General features: G+C 39.3%; 1 protein-coding gene across 4 annotated transcripts in view; it reads left to right on the forward strand.

Moving 5' to 3' along the window:
- PROS1 (protein S) overlaps nt 1-26,288 on the forward strand; it is a 105,493-nt gene that overhangs the window by 36,975 nt on the left and 42,230 nt on the right. For 3 of the 4 annotated variants that reach the window (XR_008523488.2, XM_054551234.2, XM_024245210.3), the window contains 3 exons: nt 9,762-9,857; nt 11,004-11,161; nt 14,167-14,191. Coding sequence is in view for 3 of the 4 variants with exons in the window: in XM_054551234.2 (XP_054407209.2) it covers nt 9,762-9,857; nt 11,004-11,161; nt 14,167-14,191 (279 nt within the window). In the remaining variant the exon portion in view is untranslated. The remainder of the gene's footprint in view (nt 1-9,761; nt 9,858-11,003; nt 11,162-14,166; nt 14,192-26,288) is intronic. The other variant, XM_054551235.2, reaches the window with a different exon arrangement.

Here is a 26,288-nt window from a genome sequence, read left to right on the forward strand (position 1 = left end):
GACAGGGGACCAGTCTCTGGAAGGAGTCCTCCTGTCCCAGGTCTTTGACACCAAACGTCATGCACGTCCGTGTGAGGAGACCACCAAACAGGCTTTGTGCTAGCAATAAAGCTTTTTAATCACCTGGGTGCAGGCGGGCTGAGTCCAAAAAGAGAGTCAGCAAAGGGAGATAGGGGTGGGGCCTTTTTATAGTATTTGGGTAGGTAGTGGAAAATTACAGTCAAAGGGGTTGTTCTCTGGTGGCAGGGGCGGGGGTTACAAGGTGCTCAATGGGGGAGCTGCTGAGCCAGGAGAAGGAATTTCACAAGGTAATGTCATCAGTTAAGTCAGGAACTGGCCATTTTCACTTCTTTTGTGATCCTTCACTTGCTTCAGGCCATCTGGATCTATATGTGCAGGTCACAGGGGATATGATGGCTTAGCTTGGGCTCAGAGGCCAGACAATTACTTCATGTACATTGGGATGAGGAAACTATTGTTGGTGTGTCATTGGGAGATTTTCAAATTAATCCCTCTGCTTCTAGTTGCCTTCTGCCACCCTCCTGCTAATGCTGTGTTAAAGTCTTTCTGAGGCTCTTTAGGCAAAAGGGTTCTTCCTTTCATTGTAGGCGTCTTTAGGCAAAAGTGTTCTTATTTCCATTATAACTCTGAGTGTGTATATTGGATCTGAGGGAAGAGAGAGACCCTCTCATATTGTTTTATACTCAGTACCTGTTTTAAGAAAAAACAAGGAAGTGAAACCAAAGACAGGCAGCCCAGCGCCAGGCCCAAAACTGGGCCTGGGCCTGGGCCTGCCTGGCCTAAACCTAGTAGTTAAAAATCAACTCAGGCCGGGCATGGTGGCTCACGCCTGTAATCCCAGTACTTTGGGAGGCCAAGGTGGGTGGATCACGAGGTCAGGAGATCAAGACCATCCTGGCGAACATGGTGAAACCCTGTCTCTACTAAAAATACAAAAAATTAGCCGGGCGAGGTGGCGGGTGCCTGTAGTCCCAGCTACTCAGGAGGCCGAGGCAGGAGAATGGCATGAACCCGGGAGGCGGAGCTTGCAGTGAGTGAAGGTCACGCCACTGCACTCCAGCCTGGGCGACAGAGTGAGACCCCATCTCAAAAAAAAAAAAAAAAAAATCAACTCATGACTTAGAAACCGATGTTATCCATTGATTCCCGGCATTGTATAAAAGAACATTGTGAAACTCCCTGCTCTGTTCTGTTTCAATCTGACCACCGGTGCATGCAGCCCCTTTCACATACTTCCTGCTTGCTCAAATCAATCACGACCCTTTCATGTGAAATCTTTAGTGTCGTGAGCCCTTAAAAGGGACAGAAACTGTACACTCGGGGAGTTTGGATTTTAAGGCAGTAGCTTGCTGATGCTGCCAGCTGAATAAAGACCTTCCTTCTACAACTCAGTGTCTGAGAGGTTTTGTCTGCGGCTTGTCCTGCTACAGATCAACTCTTCCTGTCCCTTGTTTATTCACCAACAGGTTCTCATCAGCTTTCCAGCTTGGAGAATTTGTTGAAATCACTTATTTAATAATGACCTCTCCCATGCTGTCAATTGTTATATTTTTTAAACAAAAAACATGTTTTTAAAAATTCTCTTACTCCTTAAAATTTTTAAACGTTTATCTTAATATCATTTTTGTGTGGTCCTAGAGGGAGAAGCCATAAATACTCTCTGCCATCATTAACCGTAAGCATCACTTTGTATGCCTTTACAAAGCAGCTAGAAATAGTCAATGACTTACTTGCCTTGTGTATTAGTCTGCTCAGGCTGCTACAACAAAACCACACAGAGTTTGTGGCTTAAACCACAGAAATTTATTTTCTTGCAGTTCTGGAGTCTAGAAAGTCCAACATTAAGTTCAGTTAACTCAGTTTCTGGTGCAGGCTTTTTTCCCGGCTTCCAAATGGCTGCCTTCTCTCTGGCTACTCAGATGGCCTTTCTTTGGTGTGTGCACAGGGGATAGAGAAAGCACAAGAGAGCTATAGAGAACTCCCCTGAGTCCCTTCTTATAAGGACACTAATCTTTTATTATTATTATTGCTTTTATATTTATTTATTTATATAATTTCAACTTTTTATTTTAGATTCAGGGGATACGTGTGCAGGTTTGTTACATGGGTATATTATGTGATGCTCAGATTTGGGGCAAAATGATCCTGTCACCCAAATAGTGAGCATAGCAAACAACAGTTAGTTTTTCAACTCTTTTGTCTTCCCTCTCTTCCCCCTTTAATAGTCATCAGTGTCTATTGTTGCCATTTTTTGGTTCACTAATCTTAGGGGGGTCACATTATGACCCCATCTAGTCTTAATTACTTTCTTAAAGGACCTGTCTCCAAATATAGCCACACTGGATGTTAGGGCTTCGACATATGAATTTGTAGCAGGGAGGGGGTGCGGGGGGGAGATGGGGACACATTCAGTCCATAACACCTTGCCAAGTACAATGAAAATGCTTATTTATCATTTTACTTACTATGAAAAAAAACAGGTAGTTTTTTTATTTTGTCTGTGGCTGACTTTTTTTTTTTTAATGTGGACTTGAGTTTCTATGTTAACTGCCTCTTTCCTTTCTGCTTGTTTTATTTTTATTTTTTTCCTTGATTCCTTAGCCCAATGATGTTCTCTCCTTTCCTTAATGAGTTATTGTTTTATTTCACTGTTATTTAGACTGTGTCTTAAAGCCTTTTGGTTATTCAACAGAGGGTTCTGAGATGCTGGTAAAAAAACATTGAATTAGAAAGACTTACTTGATGATATACCAATATTCCAAGTAATCTCACTTGCAAATAAGCACTTTAAAAAATAAATTATATCCTAAGAGTCAAAGGAGCGCCATTGATATCTGAAATCCTTCTAAGCCTCTCAGCACAGTTTCAGACATGCTCATTTCAGGGATCTAGGGGCTATTGCAAGTAGGGCGATATTGCAAAATTAGGAGAATTCTTTTACTGTTGCCTTTTTAAATGTCCAGGAACACTTTGCCTGTTGCTTTTCCAAACATAAATACAGACCCAGGCCACAGAACTAATATATTGATGTAATTGTAACAAAGTAAGTCAAATAGAGCAAAAACAAAACATTTTCTCTGCAGTAACTTCTTGGTGCATGATGTCAAAATCAAATGATGTTTTGGGGTCCTAGTGGGTAGGAGATAAAAAAGACAATGAAAGCTGAGTGTGGGACTATCTTGCTGCATGTCATGAAAAAGACCTCCTGTTATAGCATTAGGAAACATAACCAGTTTGCAATCTAGTAGTCAGGAGAAAAAAAATAGAGTTGTAGAAAATTCCTTCTTTATCCTTGCCAACATCTGAGCTCTTGAATCCCTTCAATGAAGCATCTTCATTTATCACTGACCAAGAATAAACAATTCAAATAAAAGAAATGGCCAGTGTAACTTTTTTTCTGGGTGATAAAGCTGCCTATTCTATCATTCGAGTAAAGATATTTGCTGTTTGGAGGGAATAACTAATGTGTACTTCTTTCTCTGTCTAGTTAATCAAAGGTTTTAATCTGTGGAAACAATGCCAGAGTGACGTTTTTTTTTTTTTTTTTTTTCCTAGAAAGGGGCTGTAAATTGAAGTTATAATTAAAGCTTGGCGTAAGGAGAGGTCCATTTCGCTTCTGTTGTAGTTAAATAGTTCAGGCATTGCTCCTGTACTCATTCATTGATCTGTTCCAGAATGGAGGGTCAATGGTCACTTTTTTTTTTTTTTTAATTCCACCAGTGGCTTTTCTACTTCTAAATAAATGCCAGCCTACACTCCCGTATCCTTAATGTTTTAGAACTCGCCTTTATATGTGCAACATTTCATTCACAGATTACTTTTTCTTTTTCTCTCCCTGGATTTAAATCTTTATCCACACCTATCTCTTACGATCTTTGACTCTCGTAAAGTATTTCTCATCAGTCAGTATTTGCTCAGTCCTTCAAAAAGACCTAGATACAGTTCATTACAGAATGTTCTTTAACCCATTCCAACCCGTAACACAATATGAGAAGAAATTGTTGCACAGCAGCATAATCCTCAATGTGATACAAAATATAAAATCTAGAGAAAAGCAAGGATAATAGTTGGTGAATCCCTACATAAAAACCCATCTTTGAGTTTTCCTTAATCCTGGCAACCTTCACATTTTTTCAATTGCTTCCTTCCCCCAGTTGGAAATTTTCTGTGGTAGAAATCTTTATGAAAAATAACTGAAGTATTTTATAGTTAATGTAATTATTTTAAATACGTTTTTGAATATACAGCCATTTTTACCATTATTATTTATTTTATTTTTTTTTACCATTATTAACTAGCTTTTTTTTTTTTTTTTTTTTTTTTTTTTTTAATGTGATGGAGTCTTGCTCTGTCACCCAGGCTGGAGTGCAGTGGTGCAATCTCTGCTCACTCCAGCCTCCACCTCCTGGGTCCAAGCGATTCTCCTGCCTCAGCCTCCTGAGTAACTGGGATTAGAGGCGCCCACCACCACTCCTGGTTAAATTTTTTTTTTTTTTTTTTTTTTTTGAGATGGAGTCTCTCTCTGTTGCCCAGGCTGGAGTGCAGCAGCATGATCTCGGCTCGCTGCAACCTCCACCTCCTGGGTTCAAGTGATTCTTCTGCCTCAGCCTCCCGAGTAGCTGGGGTTACAGGCATGCACCACCGCACCCAGCTAATTTTTGTATTTTTAATAGAGACGGGGTTTCACCATATTGGCCAGGCTGATCTCAAATTCCTGACCTCATGATCTGTCCTGGCTAAATTTTGTATTTTTAGTAGAGACTGCATTTCATCATGTTGGCCAGGCTAGTCTCGAACTGCTGACTTCAAGTGATCAGCCCACCTCGGCCTCCCAGAGTGTTGGGATTACAAGCGTGGGCCACCACGCCAGCCCATTATTAATTAATTTTTTAAATAATGTATGCAATTCTTTTTTCTCAGGCTTTTTTTTTTTTTTTTTGAGGCAAGGTCTTGTGCTGTCACCCAGGCTGGAGTGCAGTGGCACATTTGGGGCTCCCTGTACCTCAACCTTCTGGGCTCAAGTGATCCTTCAGCCTCAGCCTCTCAAGTAGCTAGGATTCCAGGTGTGCGCCACCATGCCCAGCTACTTTTTAAATTTTTTGTAGAGATGGTGTTTCCCTATGATGCCCAGGCTGGTTTCAAACTCTTGGGTTTAAGGGATCCTCCCACCTCAGCCTCCCAATGTGTTGGGATTACTTGTGCGAGCCACAGTACACAGCCTCAGTCTTGGTTTAAACAAAATATACTGTTTCAACAATTGAGACGTGTGAAGCACAGTTATGTCTCAAAGTATCATCTGGTGGTTCTCTATATTTGTAAAGTGAAAGCCATTTTCCTTCACCTCATCCAACACTGAAGCCCAGACAAAGATAAAAATACTCGGCCAACCCAAATGCTAGCCAAAGGCTCTCTTCTCAGAAACATTCTTTCAAGGGCAATTTTTCATTGTTGAGATGCCAAATAAGAAGAGCCTAGGGAAAAGAGAGATGGAAAGCAGAACTAAAAGAGAGATGAGCTTTTGGAGGGAAAAATGTGAGAACCATCTTTGCAAAAAAACAAGGGAGCAAAATGGAAGAGCTTCAGAGGATAAGCTATCCTAAAGCCTGGACCCTCCTCCATCTGCCACCTCATCCTTACCTGACTGATCAGTTTTGGACAACGTGCAGACCTTTGGTCCTGCCCTCCTTGAACAGAGGGTGACATTAACAGAGGCAGTGCTAACATCACTATCATTACAGGGGCTCTTATGAAACCAATAGCAATAAATTACTTTTTTGGAGGTAAGTCAATCAAATTTACACTCAAAAAAACAAAGATTTACCCCCAACATGAAGAGAACATATGAAGGCTGTGAATACAATTTCAAAGAGAATTCCAGTTCATGTTTGCACAGTGGTTTTATTATTGTCATAATTGTTTCACCTGCTTTGGTCATTATTTTGAAGAAAGAGTGACTCAGATAAGTTAAAAAAATCAAGCTGACTCAGTTGTACTTCTTATCTTGAAAGACTCATAAACTCCACATTATAACCTAAAATTTTGAATCTGAATGTAACACTTTTCAAGCAACATAGTTGGGTTTTAACAAGGACTTTCTTGAGATACTTCTTAATACAAAGAAGTGAAACAAATGAGTAAGGGACAGTGTGCTAATACAAAAAGAGGACAGGGTTTGGATGCTGGTTGTCTGTATTCTCAGCTGTGGGAACTTGCTAAAATTAACTCAACTTTAAATTTTAGCTTATTCATATAAAAAACAGAAAATTTTAATCTACTTAGAACAGTTATGATTCAGATTAAAGGAGATAATGTAAAACAGCATTTATGTGCTCATATGTCATGGTTATTATGGTAAATAATGGAACTTTTTAGATACTGCTCCATGTCAGCAGGGTGAATATTTTTGGGCAGAAGAACTTTGAGTCAATTGGTGAAAGCACTTCAGACCCCGTGCTTGTCTCATCCCACAGTCCTGTAGTTTTAATTTGGGTTCATGATGTCATGCCTGTAACTTTCTGGCAAGAAGCAGTAGACTGCTTCGAAAGCCATTCTCTTAGATGGATGGGTTTATTTTGTAAAGGACAGCTAATTATTTAAGATAGTGACCTTATCCACTGCACAACCACATAATTTCTTTTACAAAAATTAAAGTCAGCTCATGGCAGTTGTGCAAGAGCAGAGTATGAGCTGTGGCAGCGGGAGTCATGAGGGACCAAACATGTAGAAAGTTTCTTCTGCTCTTTGACCGAATGTTGTTTGGCTGAAAGTAGTGCAGCCAAAACCATAACCAAAGAAGGCATTATGCTTCCAGAAAATTCTCAGGAAAAGTATTGCAAGCAACAGTAGTAGCTGTTGGATTCGGCCCTAAAGGAAACGGATTCAAGCCGTCAGTGTGAAAGCTGGAGATAAAGTACTTCTCTCAGAATATGGAGGCACCAAAGTAATTCTAGACCACAAGGATTATTTTTTTATTTAGAGATGGTGACATTCTTGCAAAGTAGGTAGACTGAAATAATTCACTGTTGAAATGGCATCAACATGAAGCTACCCATTCCACTGAAGTTCTAAAATCGTACATCATATATTAATTACTATGTCTTTTATTACAAAGTAATTATATCTAAACTAATGACATCAGTGTCTCTATAATTTAGTTTCACTGTATTGATAAACACATTTCCAAATAAAAATATGTAAATAAAAAAATTAAATCAGGTACATCATGGACATTTGAGTAGCAGAATACACTCAAGAAAAGAGCACTGGGCTAAGGGGATGGGTATATTTGAATTCCATTAGCACAACTCGTAGCAAATCATGTCACCTCTCTCAGCTTCAATTTCTTCAATACGAAAATAGGGATGATAATTCTGTCTTATAGTTTATTTCAGTATGTGAAAATCAAATGAAATAATTAATTCATGCTTTGAACATTGTTATGTATCATATCAATTTAAAGCATTGTTGGGCTGAACTAGATGAAATCCAAATTTGGTGCAAATATATTTAGACAAAATTTTTTGTTGTTGTTACCTTAATTTTCCTGTAGGACAGAAGCATAACAGTTTTCGTTTTTTTAATATTCCTCTCAACAATTGAGACAATAAAACTTCCTGATTTTTGAAAAGCAGCAGACAATAAACAATGGATTGCGGGTCTGAGAGTTGGGATGCCTATGATCTAGCTGTAGTTTTGTTGTTTATTCACTTTACAATTATGCAAAAATATGTTGCATGCTTTTTGCCTGAGTTTTATCATCTCTTAAATAATAAAGGTGGTTATGTTTACTTTTATAAACTTAAGTGGACATTCCCAAGAACTCAAAAACCTTGGCTATTCTTGGTGATTTAGACCTTTGCTTTCACAAGCATGAATACAGTATGTGTTATTACACCTGCTTTGTACCCTTTAGTGGGGGCCCATACGGGGAAAGAGACGTTCTTAAAAATCACTATCAAACTCCTAATTCCAAAAGCTATTATTGTGTAAGGAAAAAATGCCAAGAAGTGAATATATATGGAGCTTTATTTCCTAAGTGCATTTAACCTTGATTTTTAAAATTGAATCAGTGTATTCACCCTTCAATGAAAGTGTTATGGTTTTCCCCAGAAAGAATCACATAGTTGCTGTAAAGTTCAAAAAGTCCAGTTTTTTTTGCTGTATTTGTTACAAACTAGCATGCGTAAAGCTACTTCAAATAAATGAGATAATTGCCCACGTCAGGCTCTTTCACTGTTGGCAGGACTCTCATTGATAAGTTAATAACACACTTGGCAGATAGCATGATCACAGAGTACCATCTTTTATATACATATTGCCTTGACTTAATCTCTATTTTAATGAGCATGATAAACATGGCAAGAGATAGGGTTACAAATCTAACCCAAACAATTTTTTTTTTATCCATTACATTTAAACCTCTGCTTTGGCAAGTCAGAGAAATAAAGTAATATTACTTCACTCTTGCAAGATTTTTTAGTTACTTAACTAATAAATACGGTGAGTGACTGTTGATAAGTCTTTTTGCTTTTTTTCTTTCTTCTATTGTCAACTTTTGAGTATTTATTGTTTATTGTTTACAAGGTAATAAGAGACAAGAAAAGGGAAAGAAATTCAGACATTTATATTACTTGTTTATCTTCTTAGTGAAAGAACCATTTGTGGTTAAAATCAGGAAAAAAGTTACTTGGAGGTTTTATTTATGTTTTTTACATTTTTCATTAAAAAGCTGTATTAACATGCTAAAATAATAAACCAAAACTCGACACTCTCCATACTTTTCTCCAAATATAATTGTTGTATTAGCAGTTTCTTTCCAAACTCTTTTCTGTGTATTTTTCCACATGATATTTACATATATACTACTTTAGCTGATTTATAGAGAATTATGCTATTAGTGTGGCATTTTACAACTTGCATTTTAACTTTGCATTTTAACTGTATCTTTGAGATCTCCAGTACAAGAGTATCTTCCTTTTAGCAACTGCATATTATTCCACAATACGGGTTTATTATAGCTTTTATTTCCATTCCTCTCTGTTTTTTTTTTTTTTTTTAAAGTCAGGGTCTTGCTCTGTCACCCACATTGGAGGGCAGTGGTGTGATCATAGCTGACTATAGCCTTGACCCCTCACAGGCTCAAGTGATCCTCCTGCCTCAGGCATCTGACTAGCTGGGACTACAGGTGTGCATCACTACACCTGGACAATTGTTAAAATTTTTTGGAGATGTGGGGTCTCTCTTTGTCGTCCAGGCTGGTCTTGAACTCCTTGGCTCGAGTGATCCTCCTGCCTTGGCCTCCCAAAGTGTTGGGATTACAGGCATGAGCCATCGTGCCTGATCCTGTGCTCCTCTTGATAGATATTTAAGTCATTTTTGATTTTTTGATCTCACAAACAGTCTTTCAATAAACAATTCTATTTTTTCCAGCACATGGGCATATATGTAGGACATACTTAGAAGCAGAGTTGTTGAGATGAGGAATATATGTGCTTTAAATTTTACCAAAATACCTTCAAATAAAACCTGCCAGTTTATGCTCCACTACCAGTGTACAGGAATACATGTTTTCCCTTACTCTCACCAATAATTGATATTATCATTCTTTTAAAGTTTTGCCAGTCTAATATGCAAAAATATAATTTTTAAAATAGTTTGATTTGAACATTTTATAATGTTTATTGCCCATTTATTCTCTGTAGTGTTGGTTTATATGATTGTTTATATTGTTTTCTTTATAGTTTGTTTATATTTTAGAAATGATTTTATATACAACCGTACATGCATTTCTGTATTGGTCGGCTTATCTGGATGCAATTTTTTCTATTCTATATGCTGTAAGTATTTTCCTCCAGTCTGTTGCTTGATATTGAACTTTGTTATTTTTATTGTTGCTGTTCAACAACAATCTCCACAGAGATCACAAAGGTTTTTCATTAAAATTGAGAAAGTTTATTACTCTTGCTTTAAAGATAGTATGGCTTTTTTTTTTTTTTTTTTTTTTTTTTGAGACAGTCTTGCTCTATTGCCCAGGCTGGAGTGCAGTGGCAGGATCTCAGCTCACTGTAACCTCTGGCTCCCTGGTTCAAATGATTCTCGTGTCTCAGTTTCCCAAATAGCTGGGATTACGGGCATGTTCCACCAGGCCTGGCTAAGACTATGGCTTTTGACATAGGCATTTCATCATGTTTTTTCTTTTTTTTCAGTTTTTTTTTTTTTTTTAGAGCGAGGGTCTTACTGGCTGCAGTAAAGTGGTATGATCACAGCTCACTGTAACCTTGAACTCCTGCACTCAAATGGCACTCCTGCCTTAGCCTCCCAGGTAGCAAGGACTACAAGTGCATACCACCATGCCCAATTAATATTTTTATGTGGTGGCGCACTCTAGTAATCCCAGCTACTCAGGAGGCTGATGCAGGAGGATCACTTGAATCTGGCAGACAGAGGTTACAGTGAGCCGAGATTGTGCCACTGCACTCCAGCCTGGGCGACAGAGCGAGACTCCGTCTCAAAAAAAACCAACTATATATATATAATATGTTTGTTTTTTGTAAAAATGGGTTCTCGCTATTTTGCCCAGGCTGGGTTTGAACCACCTGGGTTCAGGTGGACCTCCCACCTCAGCCTCCCAAAGTGCTGGGATTACGAAGGTGAGCCACCACGCCTGGCCTTCAGCATGTTTTCTCTGATGTAGTCATAATGAAGGAAGTATTGAATATTATCTGGTGTGTTTAACCTCAAGTATAAACCTGAATAACTTGTGTAGACCATCATACAAGGGCTACAGCTGCACACCAAACCTGCTCTCTGAATTGTTAACCAACGTGCTTCCATATCTGCATTTTTTTCTTAGTTCGATCATACTGATTTTAAATGTCATACAATTCATAGGCAGAAAATGATTTTAACTTTTATTGCTTAATAAAACAATATATTTTAGCTGGAAAAATGATTAATTCATATAAACTTATTTTTTCCTTCAGTTTTGTCAAAGCAACAGGCTTCACAAGTCCTGGTTAGGAAGCGTCGTGCAAATTCTTTACTTGAAGAAACCAAACAGGGTAATCTTGAAAGAGAATGCATCGAAGAACTGTGCAATAAAGAAGAAGCCAGGGAGGTCTTTGAAAATGACCCCGAAACGGTAAGCATTTATGGAAACTATCAAGTTCACACATCTAGACATACAACTACAGACTGAACATTTCCAGCCTGTACTTCCTTCTGTTCCATCTTAAAGTCGATAATTGTGTGTATCACCTTCCACACATAACCACTTCCATTTCAGGAGGAAGTACCTTCAAAGGAAAGTGGGCTTGTTAGGCAGACATGATCACCAATGACAGCTTGTTCTGACCAAACTATAGTTCAGTTACACCTCATTATCAGCAAATAGTATTGACCTCATGGTTTGTAAATATTTCCTTTTAACCAGAATTTGATAGTGTTAGGGGGAGGGGAGAGGAAGTACCTTTAAAGGAAAATGGGCTTTTTAGGCAGACATGATCACCAATAACAGCTTGTTCTGACTAAATTATAGTTCAGTTACACTTCATTATCAGCAAATAGTATTGACCTCATGGTTTGCAAATATTTTCTTCTAACCAGAATTTGATAGTGTTAGAGGGAGGGGAGAGGATGTCTGAAGTATTAACGTGTGTGTGTGTGTGTGTGTGTGTGTGCGCGCGCACATGCTAGTTTGGATTATTATCACAATGCTTCATTAAATTTCTCCATTGGCATTTATTTTTATTTTTATTTTTTGAAACAAAGTCTCTTTCTGTTGCCCAGGCTAGAGTGCAGTGGCGCAATGTCTGCTCACTGTAGCCTCCACCTCCTGGGTTCAAGAGATTCTCGTGCCTCAGCCACCTGAGTAGGTGGGATTAGAGGCATGTGCCACCATGCCTGGCTAATTTTTGTATTAGAGACGTAATCTACTAAGAGACAGGGTTTTGCCATGTTGGCCAGGCAAGTCTCATACTCCTGGGCTTAAGCAATCCACCTGCCTCGGCCTCCCAAAGTGCTGAGATTACAGAGCCACGGCGCCCGGCCCACTGTTACTTTACATGAAAGATTTTAAGTCACAATTGTAGGTATCATCTAATATTGAAATTTTAAATAGATTTTAAATAGATCTCAAAGTAGAGAGAACAGTGTAATAAATTTCATTATGCAAACTCCTCCACCCCTTTAATAATGATCAACACTCTGCCATTCTTGTTTTACCTATTTTTTACCCCATCCATTCTAATTTTTGTTTTGTTATTCTGGAATATTGTAAGGCATGCCTGTCTGCCCAAGGTACCATATACATCACTCATTAATATTGAGTATGTATTTCTAACATAGTAGATATATTCTATCAGCTTGGCCTCTAAGCAGCAAAAGCCCAGTGAGGGAGAAGACCTTGATGCAGAGGAGGAAAGATAGTGAGGAAGGAAAACTCATTTATGTGCTTCCTCCCTTCCACTAATTCTAGCATTGGTCTCATTGACAGAAGAGAAAAAAATGACAGAAAGAACAAGACAGAAAGGGGAGAAATGAAAAAAAAGTTCCTTTTTTTTTTTTTTTTTTTTTTTTTTATAGACAGGGTCTTGCTCTGTTGCCCAGGCTAGAATGCAGTGGCATGATCACGGTTCACTGCAGCCCTAACCCCACGGCTCAGGCAATCCTCCTGTCTCAGCCTCCTATGTCGCTGATACTACAGGTGTGCAGCCCCACACCTGGCTAATTTTGGTATTTTTTGTAGAGAGGGGGTTTTGCCAGGTTGCCCAGGTTGGGCTCGAGCAATCTGCCCACCTTAGTCTCCCAAAGTGCTAGGATTACACGTGTGACCACAGTGACACCCCCGCCCCACCCCCACCAAACGTTTGTTACTGTGTTATGATTCTCATGATTACAGGTGTGATCATTTTCGACCCTACCCAACCACTCCCCGTCCACATCCCTAATACCACAGTCCACATTTCCAGTCCCCACAGTACTACTTATGTCTCAACATCTCTAATATATTCCTTTGACGGTCGCAACAACACCTTTGAATCCCATCATCTATTGTGTAGGTTTTTATGTGAGAGGAGGAAAGAATGAGGCCTTTGACTCAGTTCTGGATGAGAGCTTATGTTCTGTACTTACTAAGTGGTAACATTGAATATGTCTTTGTGTAGAAATTCTAGTTTCTCATGAGGTATTCTTGTCCTGTTAATGGTACACATTAGATATATTATGGCTTAAGAATGCTTTCGTGGACCAGCCTGAGAACCTTACTATCAGAAATTTTTAACGTTTTTCTCTCTTTAAGAAAGCACATTTTTTACTCCAAATGACTGATTTATAGACAAACTTTTGGTACACAACAACTTTATAAATATGGTACTACATGTACATAAGATGTACAAGATAAATGTCTATTTTAATTCACTTCAAAGGATGTCACTGTTAGCTGGGCATCTTGGCTCACTCCTGTAATCCTAGCACTTTGGGAGGCCAAGGCGGGAGGATCGCTTGAGCCCAGGAGTTTGAGGCCTAGGCAACATAGTGAGACCCCCATCTCTACAAAAAAATAATTAACAACAACAAAAAACCAGCTGTGCATGGTGGCATGTACCTGTAGTTCCAGCTACTTGGGGGGCTGAGATGGGAGGATTACTTGAGCCCAGGAGGTTGAGGCTGCAGTGAGTCATGGTCATGCCACTGGACTCTAGCATGGGCGACACAGAGAAACCTCGTCTCAAAAAAAAAAAAAAAAAGAGTATGTTACTGTGATTCAACATTGAATCTGGTATGGGTGACCGTTATGACATAAAATGTGTCAAATGGTTATCTAATCATTATGGAAAAATTAAAGGATGTACCAAAAGAGGGCATATATGATTACATTTACCATCTTAAATACAGCTTGTTTTCAGATTAGAAGCTTTTGAAACATGATTAATTGATCAATATTTCTTTAAGCCTAAGTATCTTACTGGCTTAATTCTATTGTTTTCTCTTGGTATATTTTACTATATAAAAATTATAATGTGAAAATGATGGTTATATGTAATTTATTTGCATCTTTACTATGAAAACACATTATAAAATTAAGTTTTAACTCTATAATGAAATTTAGGTTTGCTAAGATATATGTTTTCTTTTTCTTCTTTCTAGGATTATTTTTATCCAAAATACTTAGGTAAGTTCAAAACATCTCAATTATATAATCTTAGAAATGGAAGGGAACTTAGATATGTTCCCGTCTAACTCTCCACCTATCTCTTCCATCCAATGTAATTTCATTATCCTTGGGAGTGAGGCATCATTTTATATGCAATTTTGCTGTCTTTATATTTAAGACATGTTGAGAAATTTGGAATGGTTCTTTAATTACCATGTGGCATTTTAAATTTTAGTGTTTTTCTTTCTCATGTCTTTCTCATGAAGCTCTTGGGCTGATGCTCAGTTATATTGAGGTGCTAGACATAGTCTATGAGCATATGTGTTTTCATGGGTTAACTGTTTTTTTTTTTTTGAGACAGCGCCTTACTGTGTCACGCAGGCTGGAGTGCTGTGGCCTGCTCTCGGCTCACCGCAACTTCTGTCTCCCTGGTTCAAGTGATTCTCGTGCCTCAGCCTCCCAAGTAGCTGGGATTACAGGCATGTGCTACCACACCCAGCTAATTTTTGTATTTTTAGTAGAGACGGGGTTTTGCCATGTTGGCCAGGGTAGTCTTGAACTCCTGGCCTCAAGTGTCCACTCTTCTTAGCCTCCCAAAGTGCTAGGATTACAGGCATGACCTACCCTGCCCAGCCTTAGCTGGTGTATTTTAAAAGGGCAGTGAGATATGGATATACATCCATGAAAAAGATGTTTTATTTTGTAAAGTTACATGTTACTCCTAACTTTTCAAAACAAAACCCAAGAATTTGTACTATTAAAGTGTAGAAAAGATAGTATATCAAGACTATTTCAGCTTTTAAATTTTAGATAGAAATGTAAATATTTTATAATAAAAATAGACAATATTTGGCTGTTAAATATTATGCGTACATTAAAAAAACAATGTTAACTCTTGCTTCTTACAGCCGTGTAATGAGGCTGCATTTTTGCATGCACAACACTGTAGAGGATACATTCCTTTGATCAGAGTACATTTGGATAAAGATAAATACCATGCTAATACAGCATTATGTGTTCTGGGGAAGTTCCTTAGATTATGAAAATATTTTTCATAATTTTATCCTCGTATCTCTCTTAACTTCCACTTTTCTGGCCCTGCCCAACTCTTCTCTTTGCCTATCTCATTTGGCAACATGGTAAAAAAACCCAAAGTATAAAATAAAACAAACTAAAACAAAAACACAAGATGTGGGCTTCAGCCTCAGACCTAAACATTTTTAACTGTGTCAGGTCAAACAAGTTGTTTAGCTTTCCAGCTTCTGTAGTTTTAAGTGTGCACTGTAACTATATTTTCTAACTTCAGAGCTTTTAAATCACCAAATAAGTCAATGTACATAAATAACTTAATGTGTCAAAATTTCTTCAGATGTATTCTTGTTTAATCAACCCATCATGTGAAACAAAAATATACTTTTTATTATGATTTTTTTAAATTTACATTTCATATTTTGGTCTTTATTTGTATATAGGCATGTGTGGTGAATTCCACTGTTAAAAACAATTTTTAAAAATGTCCTGTCTAAGTTACACTTTTTTTTTTATTTGATGTGTATATTCTATAGGCCAATGGCTCTAATTTGAAAAGCAAAACAAAACAATCCTTTCTCTGGTAAATCTAACAGTGGTTTTGCTAACTACAACAGCTCATACAGAAAGGTCCCTGCAGTGAGATAAGGTCACCAAAGAAATTAAAGAATTGTAACCCTTATATTTGGGGTAATATTTAGACTTCGTTTTCAGGGGCTGATAAAGCACTTCAATTGGCCTACATATTCCATGTACTATCTTGAAAACATGTGATTTGGAAATAAGTACTCTGGGTTTCATTACAGTTTTTAAATTGTGTTCTTCTCTTTTGTAAGAAGTGGAATAAATAACTACCATTTCCATAGGCCTAGTATCACCTAATAGAGTGAGTGTTTCTAGTAAAGAGAGAGAAACTTCCTGGGAAGAATGGTGAACTCTGAGCCTAAATATAAACATTAGAAATCATTTTTTGATGTGAGCTGGCAAAAAATAAAATAAGGAAAAAACCTGAAAAATAAAAAAAAGAAATTATTTTTAGTTTCTAAGATAAGTTGGTGAATTACCTCAGAATGCTGACTCCCTCCCCTCAAATCTTCTCTAAAGAAACAGTAAGATTCCAAGCACTAATAATAGCAAAATAAAATGACAACAAGAAGAAGTTTAAGAAATGCCTGGGTAGGTGAAAAGCTGGCCTGGCCTGCCGGTATGTGTGGTGGGGGACTGGGTTCTAACTGACAAGGCAGTAGTGACAAAACAGATTTGATAATTTAAAAAATGACCTGAACTTTCCAAATGAGAAAACAAACACAAAAAATACAATAGAGCAAACCCCGAGTAACAAGAAGTTTTAAAATAACAAAAACAGAGATAGAAATAAGTGAAATAGAAAAACAAAAGAGAGCATTAACAAAAGAACATTCTCATTCTTTGAAAAGGTTAGTAAGTGAGGCTGACATCTGGCAAGAATAATCAAGGAAAAACAAAAAAGAGAAAGGGGAAATACCAATACATAGAGTACAAGATAGAAACGGAAAATATTCTAAACTCAACACAGATTAAAAATATTATCATAAAATATTACAAAGAGCTATATCAAATACACTTGGAAACCTAAATAAAATGGATGTGTTCCTAGAAAAACATAAAATATCTGTAATTTCACAGGAAGCAATAGAGAACTTAGTTATATAAACAGGTATTAAACAAGTTAAAACCGCAGCCAAAGCCCTCTTCTTCCTGTCTCTCCCAAAACCCAGATCCAGATGGTTTTACAAACGAACTCTTCCAAATTTTAAGAAATTGTTAATGTTTCCCTTACTAAGATATTGTCCTTAAAAAATGAGCTTATTCTAAGAGGCTTATGTAATCTTGACTTCAAAATCAAATAAAGACAACATTTAGTAAACTCATTTTAAAATTTAAGTGAGGGAATAAAAGAAAAGAAAAATAGCATTCCTTTTGATTTTGAATTAATTCTAAATACAATGATGTTCAGTCCGATCTTAAGTGTGTTAAAAATAATATCATGATCAAGTGGAATTGTTCCAGAAATTTAAAGATGATTTAACATCAGGAAATCAGCTGGGTGCAGTGGCTTATGCCCGTAATCCCAGCCACTCAAGAGGCTGAAGTGCGAGGATCACTTGAGGCCAGGAGTTTGACACCAGCCTGGATAACATAGTAAGACCCCACCACTAAAAGTATATTATTACCTCAGTTCATACAGCAAAAGCAGTTGATAGAGATCACTACTTAGTTATGATAAAAGCGTTTGTCAAACTAAGAATATAAGAAAAGGTTCTGAGGTTGATAAAGGTTAAATATAGAATAACCATATAATTAATCTTCCAAATGTTCACACTTCAGTTCAGGATTAATAATGCACAAGGTAATGTCAGCTATAAAAAGAATAAGATAGGATTGTTTTGAGCAAATTGGCTTGAGAAGGGAGGGAGAGAGGGAGAGATGGAAAGAGAAAGACAGAGAAAAGAAGAAAAAGAAAGTGAACAAAATCTGCAGTAAACATTATACCTAATGAATGAAATTTAGATATAGTTTCTCTATGGTTGAGAACAAAAAGAAAAGTACTGGAGGTTACATTCAATGCAATAAGAGAAGAAAAATAGGGATTGTATAGATCATAAGCTATAATATATTCCTGTCATTACTTTTAATTGATATAATACTGGAAAAAAATAGAATCCATAGACAAAATATAAGAACACATAAGAGATTACATAATTCTATGAGTCTCCTATAAAAATCCATAGTAGTTCTTTATGCAAGCAATAGTCTAGTAGAAATTAAAAAGATGATACCATTCACAATAGCAGCAAATCCCATAACATATCTAGAAATATCTTAAGAACACATAAAAACCCTATGGAGAAAATGTTAATACTCAAATTGAAGACATAGAAAATGAATTAAAGCCATGGAAAGATATTTCATGATCTTGAGTGATGCTATAAAGTGATCAGTTCTCCTCAAATTGATTTTATTTTATTATATTTTATATTTTTAGAGATGGGGGTCTCATTATGTTGCCCACACTGGTCTCAAACTCCTGGGCTCAAGCAATCCTCCTGCCAGGGCTTCCTGAAGTGCTGGAATTATAGGTGTGAGGTACTATGTGTGGCCATCGTCAAATTTATATGTTCAGAGCAATCTTGTTTAAAAAAATATTTTTGAGAAACTCAGTAAACTCATTTTAAAATATAAGTGGGGAACTAAAAGTCCACACATGTCTAAAATACAAAAGAGAGAAATACCTTATCAAATATTAATAATACAAAGCTATAGAAATAAAACTATATGGTATTTTCAGAACATGAAACTGAACAGAAAGTTCAGAGAAAGACTCATATCTATGACAACCTAGTATTTGATAAAGATGATACTGTAAGTCACTGTGCATTATTTAAAGATGGTATTGCGAAGAGTGGTCAGCTATTAGCAGACAGATAAATGTGGGTTTCTAATTACCACCAAGTGTAAAGGTGAATTCTAGATGGAATAAAGACAAAAATGTTAAAATAAAACTATGAAATTAAAGAAACAATATGGGAGAATATCTTTGTGACTGATGGCATGGGAGAAAATTTTAAATTCACAAATAGTAAGGTGAAATAATAAATTGGATTACAACAAAATTAAGAGTTTATCTTACAAGAGAGACATGAATAGTAAGATTAAGAGACAAATGACAGATCTGCCTGTCAAATAAATATCAAAAATATAAATATCAAGAGGTGATATTTATAAATGTTTAATTTTTTTCAAATCTGCAGGAAAAACAAATAAGGATCAATAGAAAAATGGTAAAAAAAAAATAGGGAAAATTTTCAAAGAAGAAAACTTTCAGATTTGGAAAATGACATGAAAATATGCTCCATCTCCTTAGAAATCAGAAAAATAATGAGATATTACTTTATTACCTATTAGTCTGCCAAAAATTAGAAAGCAAGGATGTAGAAATCCTTATACTCCACTGGTGAGAATGCACCTCTGAGAGCCATTAAGTACGTTCCTATTTAATGATCACACAATTCCACCGCTGGGTATCTATTCCAAAGAAATTGTTATGCAGGTACTAAGGAGACATGCATGAGGATGTACTTTCCACCTTCTTGTAGAGGTAGAAAGTTGGAGGTAATTTGAGTGTCTTATCATGGGTAGAAAGAATTATAAAGTGGTGGTTGCATACTGTGGTGTAATGCTTAGTGGTTAGTAGCAATGAATTATATGTAGCAGCATGGATTGATCATAAAAACCAAGTTCTGAGAAAAAATATTAGAGGATGTAATATATAACACAAAACCATTTACACACGTGAAAAAAAACATGGACATGAAATTGTAAATATGTATTTTCAAGAACACTTACAAATTTTAAAAATACACGTAACCACTGGGCATGATGTCTCATGCCTGTAATTCCAACACTTTGGGAGGCTGAGGAGGACGGATCACTTGAGGTTGGGAGTTCAAGACCAGCCTGACCAGCGTGATGAAACCCCATCTCTTGTAAAAATATAAAGATTAGCCAGGAAGGAAGGAGTGGTGGCGAAGCCTGTAATCCCAGCTGTGTCCAGAATTGGTGGGTTCTTGGTCTCACAGACTTCAAGAATGAAGCCGTGGACCCTGGCGGTGAGTGTTACAGTTCTTAAAGGCGGCGTATCCGGAGTTTGTTCCTTCTGATGTTCGGATGTGTTCGGAGTTTCTTCCTTCTGGTGGGTTTGTGGTCTCGCTGGCTCAGGAGTGAAGCTGCGGACCTTCATGGTGAGTGTTACAGCTCTTAAGGCAGTGCATCTGGAGTTTCTTCCTCCCGGTGGGTTCATGGTCTCATTGGCTTCAGGAGTGAAGCTGCAGACCTTTATGGTGAGTGTTACAGCTCATAAAGGCAGTGTGGACCCAACGTGTGAGCAGCAGCAAGATTTATTGCAAAGAGCAAAAGAACAAAGCTTCCACAGTGTGGAAGGGGACCCGAGTGGGTTGCCACTGCTGGCTGGGGCAGCCTGCTTTTATTCTCTTATCTGGCCCCACCCACATCCTGCTGATTGGTAGAGCTGAGTGGTCTGTTTTGACAGGGCGCTGATTGGTGCGTTTACAATCCCTGAGCTAGACACAAAGGTTTTCCACATCCCCACCAGATTAGCTAGATACAGAGTGTCGATTGGCACATTCACAAACCCTGAGCTAGACACAGGGCGCTGATTGGTGTGTTTACAAACCTTGAGCTGGATACAGAGTGCAGATTGGTGTACTTAGAATCCCTGAGCTAGACATAAAGGTTCTCCAAGGCCCCTCTGGAGTAGCTAGATACAGAGTGTCCATTGGTGCATTCACAAACCCTGAGCTAGACACAGGGTGCTGATTGTTATGTTTACAAACCTTGAGCTAGATACAGAGTGCCGATTGGTGTATTTACAATCCCTGAGCTAGACATAAAGGTTCTCCAAGGCCCCACCAGACTCAGGAGCCCAGCTGGCTTCACCCAGTGGATCCCGCACAGGGGCCGCAGGTGGAGCTGCCTGCCAGTCCTGTGCCATGGGCCCACACTCCTTAGCCCTTGGGTGGTTGATGGGACTGGGCACCCTGGAGCAGGGGGCGGCGCTTACCCGGGAGGCTCCACCGCAAAGGAGCCCACGGAGGCGGGGGAGGCTCAGGCATGGTGGGCTGCAGGTCCCTAGCCCTGCCCTGCAGGGAGGCAGCTAAGGCCCGGCGAGAAATTGAGCGCAGCGCCAGTGGGCCGGCACTGCTGGGGGACCTAGTACACCCTCTGCACCCGCTGGCCCTGGTGCTAAGCCCTTCATTGACCGGCGGCAGGGCTGGCCAGCTGCTCCGAGTGCGGGCAGCTAAGCCCATGCCCACCGGGAACTCCAGCTGGCTGGCAAGTGCCGGGCGCAGCCCCGGTTCCCACTCGCTTCTCCCTCCACACCTCCCTGCAAGCTGAGGGAGCCAGCTCCGGCCTTGGCCAGCCCAGAAAGGGGCTCCCACAGTGCAGTGGTGGGCTGAAGGGCTCCTCAAGTGCTGCCAAAGTGGGAGCCCAGGCAGAAGAGGTGCCGAGAGCGAGCGAGGGCTGCAAGGGCTGCCAGCATGCTGTCACCTCTCACAGCTTCTGGGGAGGCTGAGGGACGACAATCACTTGAACCCAGGAGGTGGAGGTTGCAGTGAGCAGCCCAGGAGGTTGCATGGAGATAATTCAGCCAATTTCTTTGCCACCTTGTAACAATGTTGGTCTTTACTCTCGTTTCCAGTGCTTTGTTTCTCACTTCCATCTAGGATCTCATCAGAATGGCCTTTAGCATTCATATTTCTACCAACAATCTAATCATGACACTAAGTAATCTCTAAGAAGTTACATTCTTTTCCTACATGTCTTCTCTTTTTTTGACCCCTCACCAGAAGCATCCTCAATGTTCCATTTACAGCAATCTAGGCTTTTCCTAGCCTGCTCCTCCAGATTCTTCCAGCCTTTAGCCATTACCCAGTTCCAAAACTGCTTCCATATTTTCAGGTATTTGTTATAGCAGCAACCCAATGTCTGGCACCAATGTTTTGTCTTAGCCCTTTTTGTGTCGCTATAACAGAATACCACAGACTCAGTAATTTATAAAGAAAAAAATTATTTTTTACAGTTCTGGAGGCTGGGAAGTCCAATATTAAGGTGCTAATCATCTGGTAAGGGCCTTATTACTGCATCATCCCATGACGGAAGGTAGTAAGGCAAAAGGGTACAAGAGAGAGAGGAAGGGAGCCAAACTCAGCCCCAGTAAAACCAAAGTAGTTTTAGGTCTCGAGTATTCTTATCTTTGGTTCATTTGTCCTTCCTCTTGAATCATCTACTCTCAGACTTCATTTATTCTTGTGTGAAGACTTCATTAGAATCATCGTTTTTGAGAAAGCTTCATTTCGCATCTCTGGCAAATTTTACAGTGAATACAGCCAAAATTTGAAAGCTCTGAGGCTGGATACCCAAGTGAAATGTTTCATATGAGTTTAGAACCCAGGCCAGACTACATTAGCTTAAACACATAAGTCACATTATATAGAAGCCTACATTAATATTCATGATAATAATTTCATGGAAAAGTGCATTCAGAATTACAGTGTGAAGAGCCATTTGCTTTGCTACTCCAAAGCAGTGTAATACAGAACCCTCATATTCCCACTTCTCTTTCTTACCACACAACAGGAATAGTAAAAATTGAGGAGGGTAAACAGGAAGGTGAAACCTGGAGGGGGATTGTCTCTGCTTCTGTAAACTGATGCGGAAGCTCTCACAAGAAAAGGGATTAAAAACAGAAATTAGGACCACAGGAGAGAAAGGCTAAGAAACAGATCCTTTCAAGAGAGTTTCTAGTGGTCAAGGCACAACCTCTTAGGAAAAGATCTTGCTACATGTACCTTTACTTATATTTTTCACTATTAGTTTTATTAACAATCAAACTGATTTCCTTTTGCCACTTTCTATAGGCACCACTATCCTAGCTATCTTGATTTGTCAATTCTAAAAAATAGTTCAAACAGCCACTGACTCCTAGACAAAGGTTGTATTGGAATTATAATGGATCAAGAGTCAGGTAAATTTTTTATTTCTCCAAGAAACTACTTTATACCCCTCTGTCTTTAAGTCACGGAAGAGGTATCACATAAAAGGCTGAATGTTTGCTTGTTTTGACTGGAGGAGCACAAGGCTGAGTTATTCATACCCCGCCCCTTTGACAGTATATTATGATCGCTGGTGTTTGAAAGGCCCATCACTTGCTTTCAAAAATACATACATATTCCTTTCTATCTCCATTTCCTCCATTTCCACTTTCATTCACCCTTTAGGCAGTCATTCTAATGGGTTATTTGTTTTTTGGTTTTTTGTTCGTTTTGTTTTGTTATTTGTTTCTTTGTTTTTTTCTTTGAGACAGAGTCTCTGTCGCCGAGGCTGGAGTGCAGTGGTGTGATCTTGGCTCACTGCAGCCTCTGCCTCCCAGGTTCAAGCAGTTCTTGTACCTCAGCCTCCCGAGTAGCTAGGATTACAGGTGGGTGCCACCACACCTGGCTAATTTTTGTATTTTTAGTAGAGACAGCGTTTTGCCATGTTTGCCAGGTGGCCTGAAACTCCTTACCTTAAGTAATCGACGTGCCTCGGCCTCCCAAAGAGCTGGGATTACAGGTATGAGCTACTGGGCCCAGCCTTTGTGGCTACTTTTAACTGCATACAGTAATATATGAGAAAAAGAGAAATGATTTAAAGATGAGATTTATAATTAAAAGGGAATCAGGGCAAAAATATTTGGGGAATTCGCAGCCTGGTCATATAAAGAGTGAAAAGGTCTTTAGGAGAGCAAACCAAGGTGTGTCCCAAGTTACCATTTGCCAAAGAGACTACCATGAATAGAAAGGAGCCAGGGGCTCTTTAGTCTAAGTGAAATAACTCAGGAATGGAAAACCAAACATTGTATGTTCACAGTCATAAGTGGGAGCTAAGCTATGAGGATGCAAAGGTTTAAGAATAATACAATGGACTTTGGGGACTTGGGAGAACTAGTGGAAGCGGGGTGAAAGACAAAAGACTACATATTGGGTACAGTGTACACAGCTTGGGTAATGGATGAACCAAAATCTCAGGAATCACTATTAAAGAACTTACTTATACATGTAACCAAACACCACCTATTCCCCCCAAAACCTGTTGAAATTAAAATAAATAAATAAAAGGAGCCAGGTGCTGTTTTTCAAAACAATGGGTGAAAGACCTCAAAGACATTTGAGAGATTTTTGAGGCTGCCTCTCCCATCACTGGCCCAGAGCAGGACCTTGATGCAGTTTCCAGAGGGGCACCTGCAGGACCACCACTGCTCTGCATGACCTAGGGACTCTGCTGCTTGAATTTCAGCACAGTGTCCCTTGGTCATCCCAACTATGGTTCAAGTGGGCCTAGGTGCGTCTCAACCCACCACTCTGGAATGTACATACCTCATAAGCCTTGGTGGCATTCATGTGGTGTTAATTTTGCAGATGCACAGAATGCAAGAGCTGTGGGGTCACGGTGGCCTCCACCTAGATTTCAAAGGTTACTATGGGCAGCCCGGGGGTGCCCAGGCAGAGACTAGTTACAGCAGCAGAGCCACTGTAGGGAGCCCCCACCAGGGCAATGCCTAGTGGAGCCATGGGAGTTGGGAAGCCCCGAGAGCCCAGAACTATAGGGCTACCAGTATGCAACTTCTGTCTGGGAGAGCTGCTGGCACAAGACTCCAACCTGTGAGAGCCGCAGCATGGCCTACGCCCAGCAAAGCCATAGGGATGGGCTGGCCAAGGCCTTGAGGGCTCAGCCCCTACCCCTGCGTGCTCAGAAGTCAGGACATGGAGTCAAGGAAAACTATATTAGAGCTTTAACATTTTATGTTGTTTTTCTTAATGGGTTTTGGACTTCCTTAGGACCAGTTACTGTTCTTACCTGTTTTTCCTTTTTGTAATGGAAACATCTATCATGCTTATCTCATTGCATTTTGGAAACTGATAGCTGGTGGGAATTGCCTTAGGGTGAATCATGCCTTGAGTCTCACCCATATCTGGTTTAGATGAGACTTTGGACTTTGGACTTTTGAGTTGGTGCATATGAGTTAATACATTGGGGTTTATATTAGTCTGTTTTCACTCTATTATGAAGACATACCCAAGACTGGATAATTTATAAAGAAAAGAGGTTTAATTGACTTATAGTTCAGCATGGCTGAGGAGGCCTTGGGAAACTTAGAATTATGGCGGAAGGCAAAGGGAAAGTGTATTAGTTCATTTTCATGTTGCTAACAAAGACATACCTGAGACTGGGTAATTTATAATGTAAAAGAGGTTTCATTGACTCCCAGTTCCACATGGCTGGAAAGGCCTCATAGTCAAGGCAGAAGGTGAATGGGGAGCAAAGTTACTTCTTACCTGGTGGCAGGCAAGAGAGCTTGTGCAGGGGACCTCCCATTATAAAACCATCAGATCTTGTGAGATTTACTCGCTACCAATGAGCACAGTGTGGGGGAAATTGCCCCCATAATTCAGTTATCTCCACCTGGCCCTGCCCTTGACACATGGGGATTATTACAATTCAAAATGAGATTTGGGTTGGGACACAGCCAAACTATATCAGGAAGCAAGGCACCTTCTTCACAAGGCAGCAGGAAGGAGAATGAACGCAGAAGGAAATACCAAACACTTACAAAATCATCAGATCTCATGAGAACTCACTAACTAGCATGAGAACAGCATGGGGAAAATCGCCCCCCTGATTCAATTACCTCCACCTGGTCTGTCCCTTGACACATGGGGATTGTGGGGGTTAGAATTCAAGATGAGATTTTTGGGTGGGGACACAGCCAAACCATATCAGGACTATTGAGATGGAATGAATGTATTTTGCACATGAGAAGGACATGAATTTTGGGGGCTGGAGCAAATACTAGGCTTTGAATGTGACCCTCAAAAAGTATGTTCTGGAAACTTAATCCCAATGGAACAGTGTTGGGAGGTGGGGCCTAATGGGAGGTGTTTAGGTCATTAGGGTTCCACCATCATGAATGGCCTAACACCAATTATAGAAGGGCTTGAGGCTGCAAATTCAGCCTCTTGCTCTTTCACCCTAACTCTTTTGCCATCTACTGTGGGATGGTGTAGCAAGAGGGCCTTCATGAGATGTTGAAGCACCTTGATATCAGACTTCCCAGCCTCCAGAACTGGGAGAAGTAAATTTCTGTCTTTTATAAATCAGCCCATCTGTGGTATTTTGTTATAGCAACACAAAGTGGACTAAGATAGGGGCTCCAGAAACACCCCCACAATGTGTAAGGTAAGACTTATTTGGGAAAATATTCTAACTCACCATGGTAGGCTGAATAATGACCTCCTTCCTCCACCCTGCCTGCCCCTCCCCACCCCAGACATACCTATGTCCTAATCCTTAGAACTTGTGACTGTTACCTCATATGGCAAATGGAGACTTTGCAGATGTGATGAAAGATCTTTCCATGGAGACATTATCCTGGGATATCTGAGAGGACCCGATAAAACCATAAGGGTCCTTATAACAGGATGGCAGG

The sequence above is a fragment of the Pongo abelii genome, chromosome 2, assembly GCF_028885655.2.
Source record: "Pongo abelii isolate AG06213 chromosome 2, NHGRI_mPonAbe1-v2.0_pri, whole genome shotgun sequence".
In the NCBI taxonomy this organism is placed as follows: Eukaryota; Metazoa; Chordata; class Mammalia; order Primates; family Hominidae; genus Pongo; species Pongo abelii.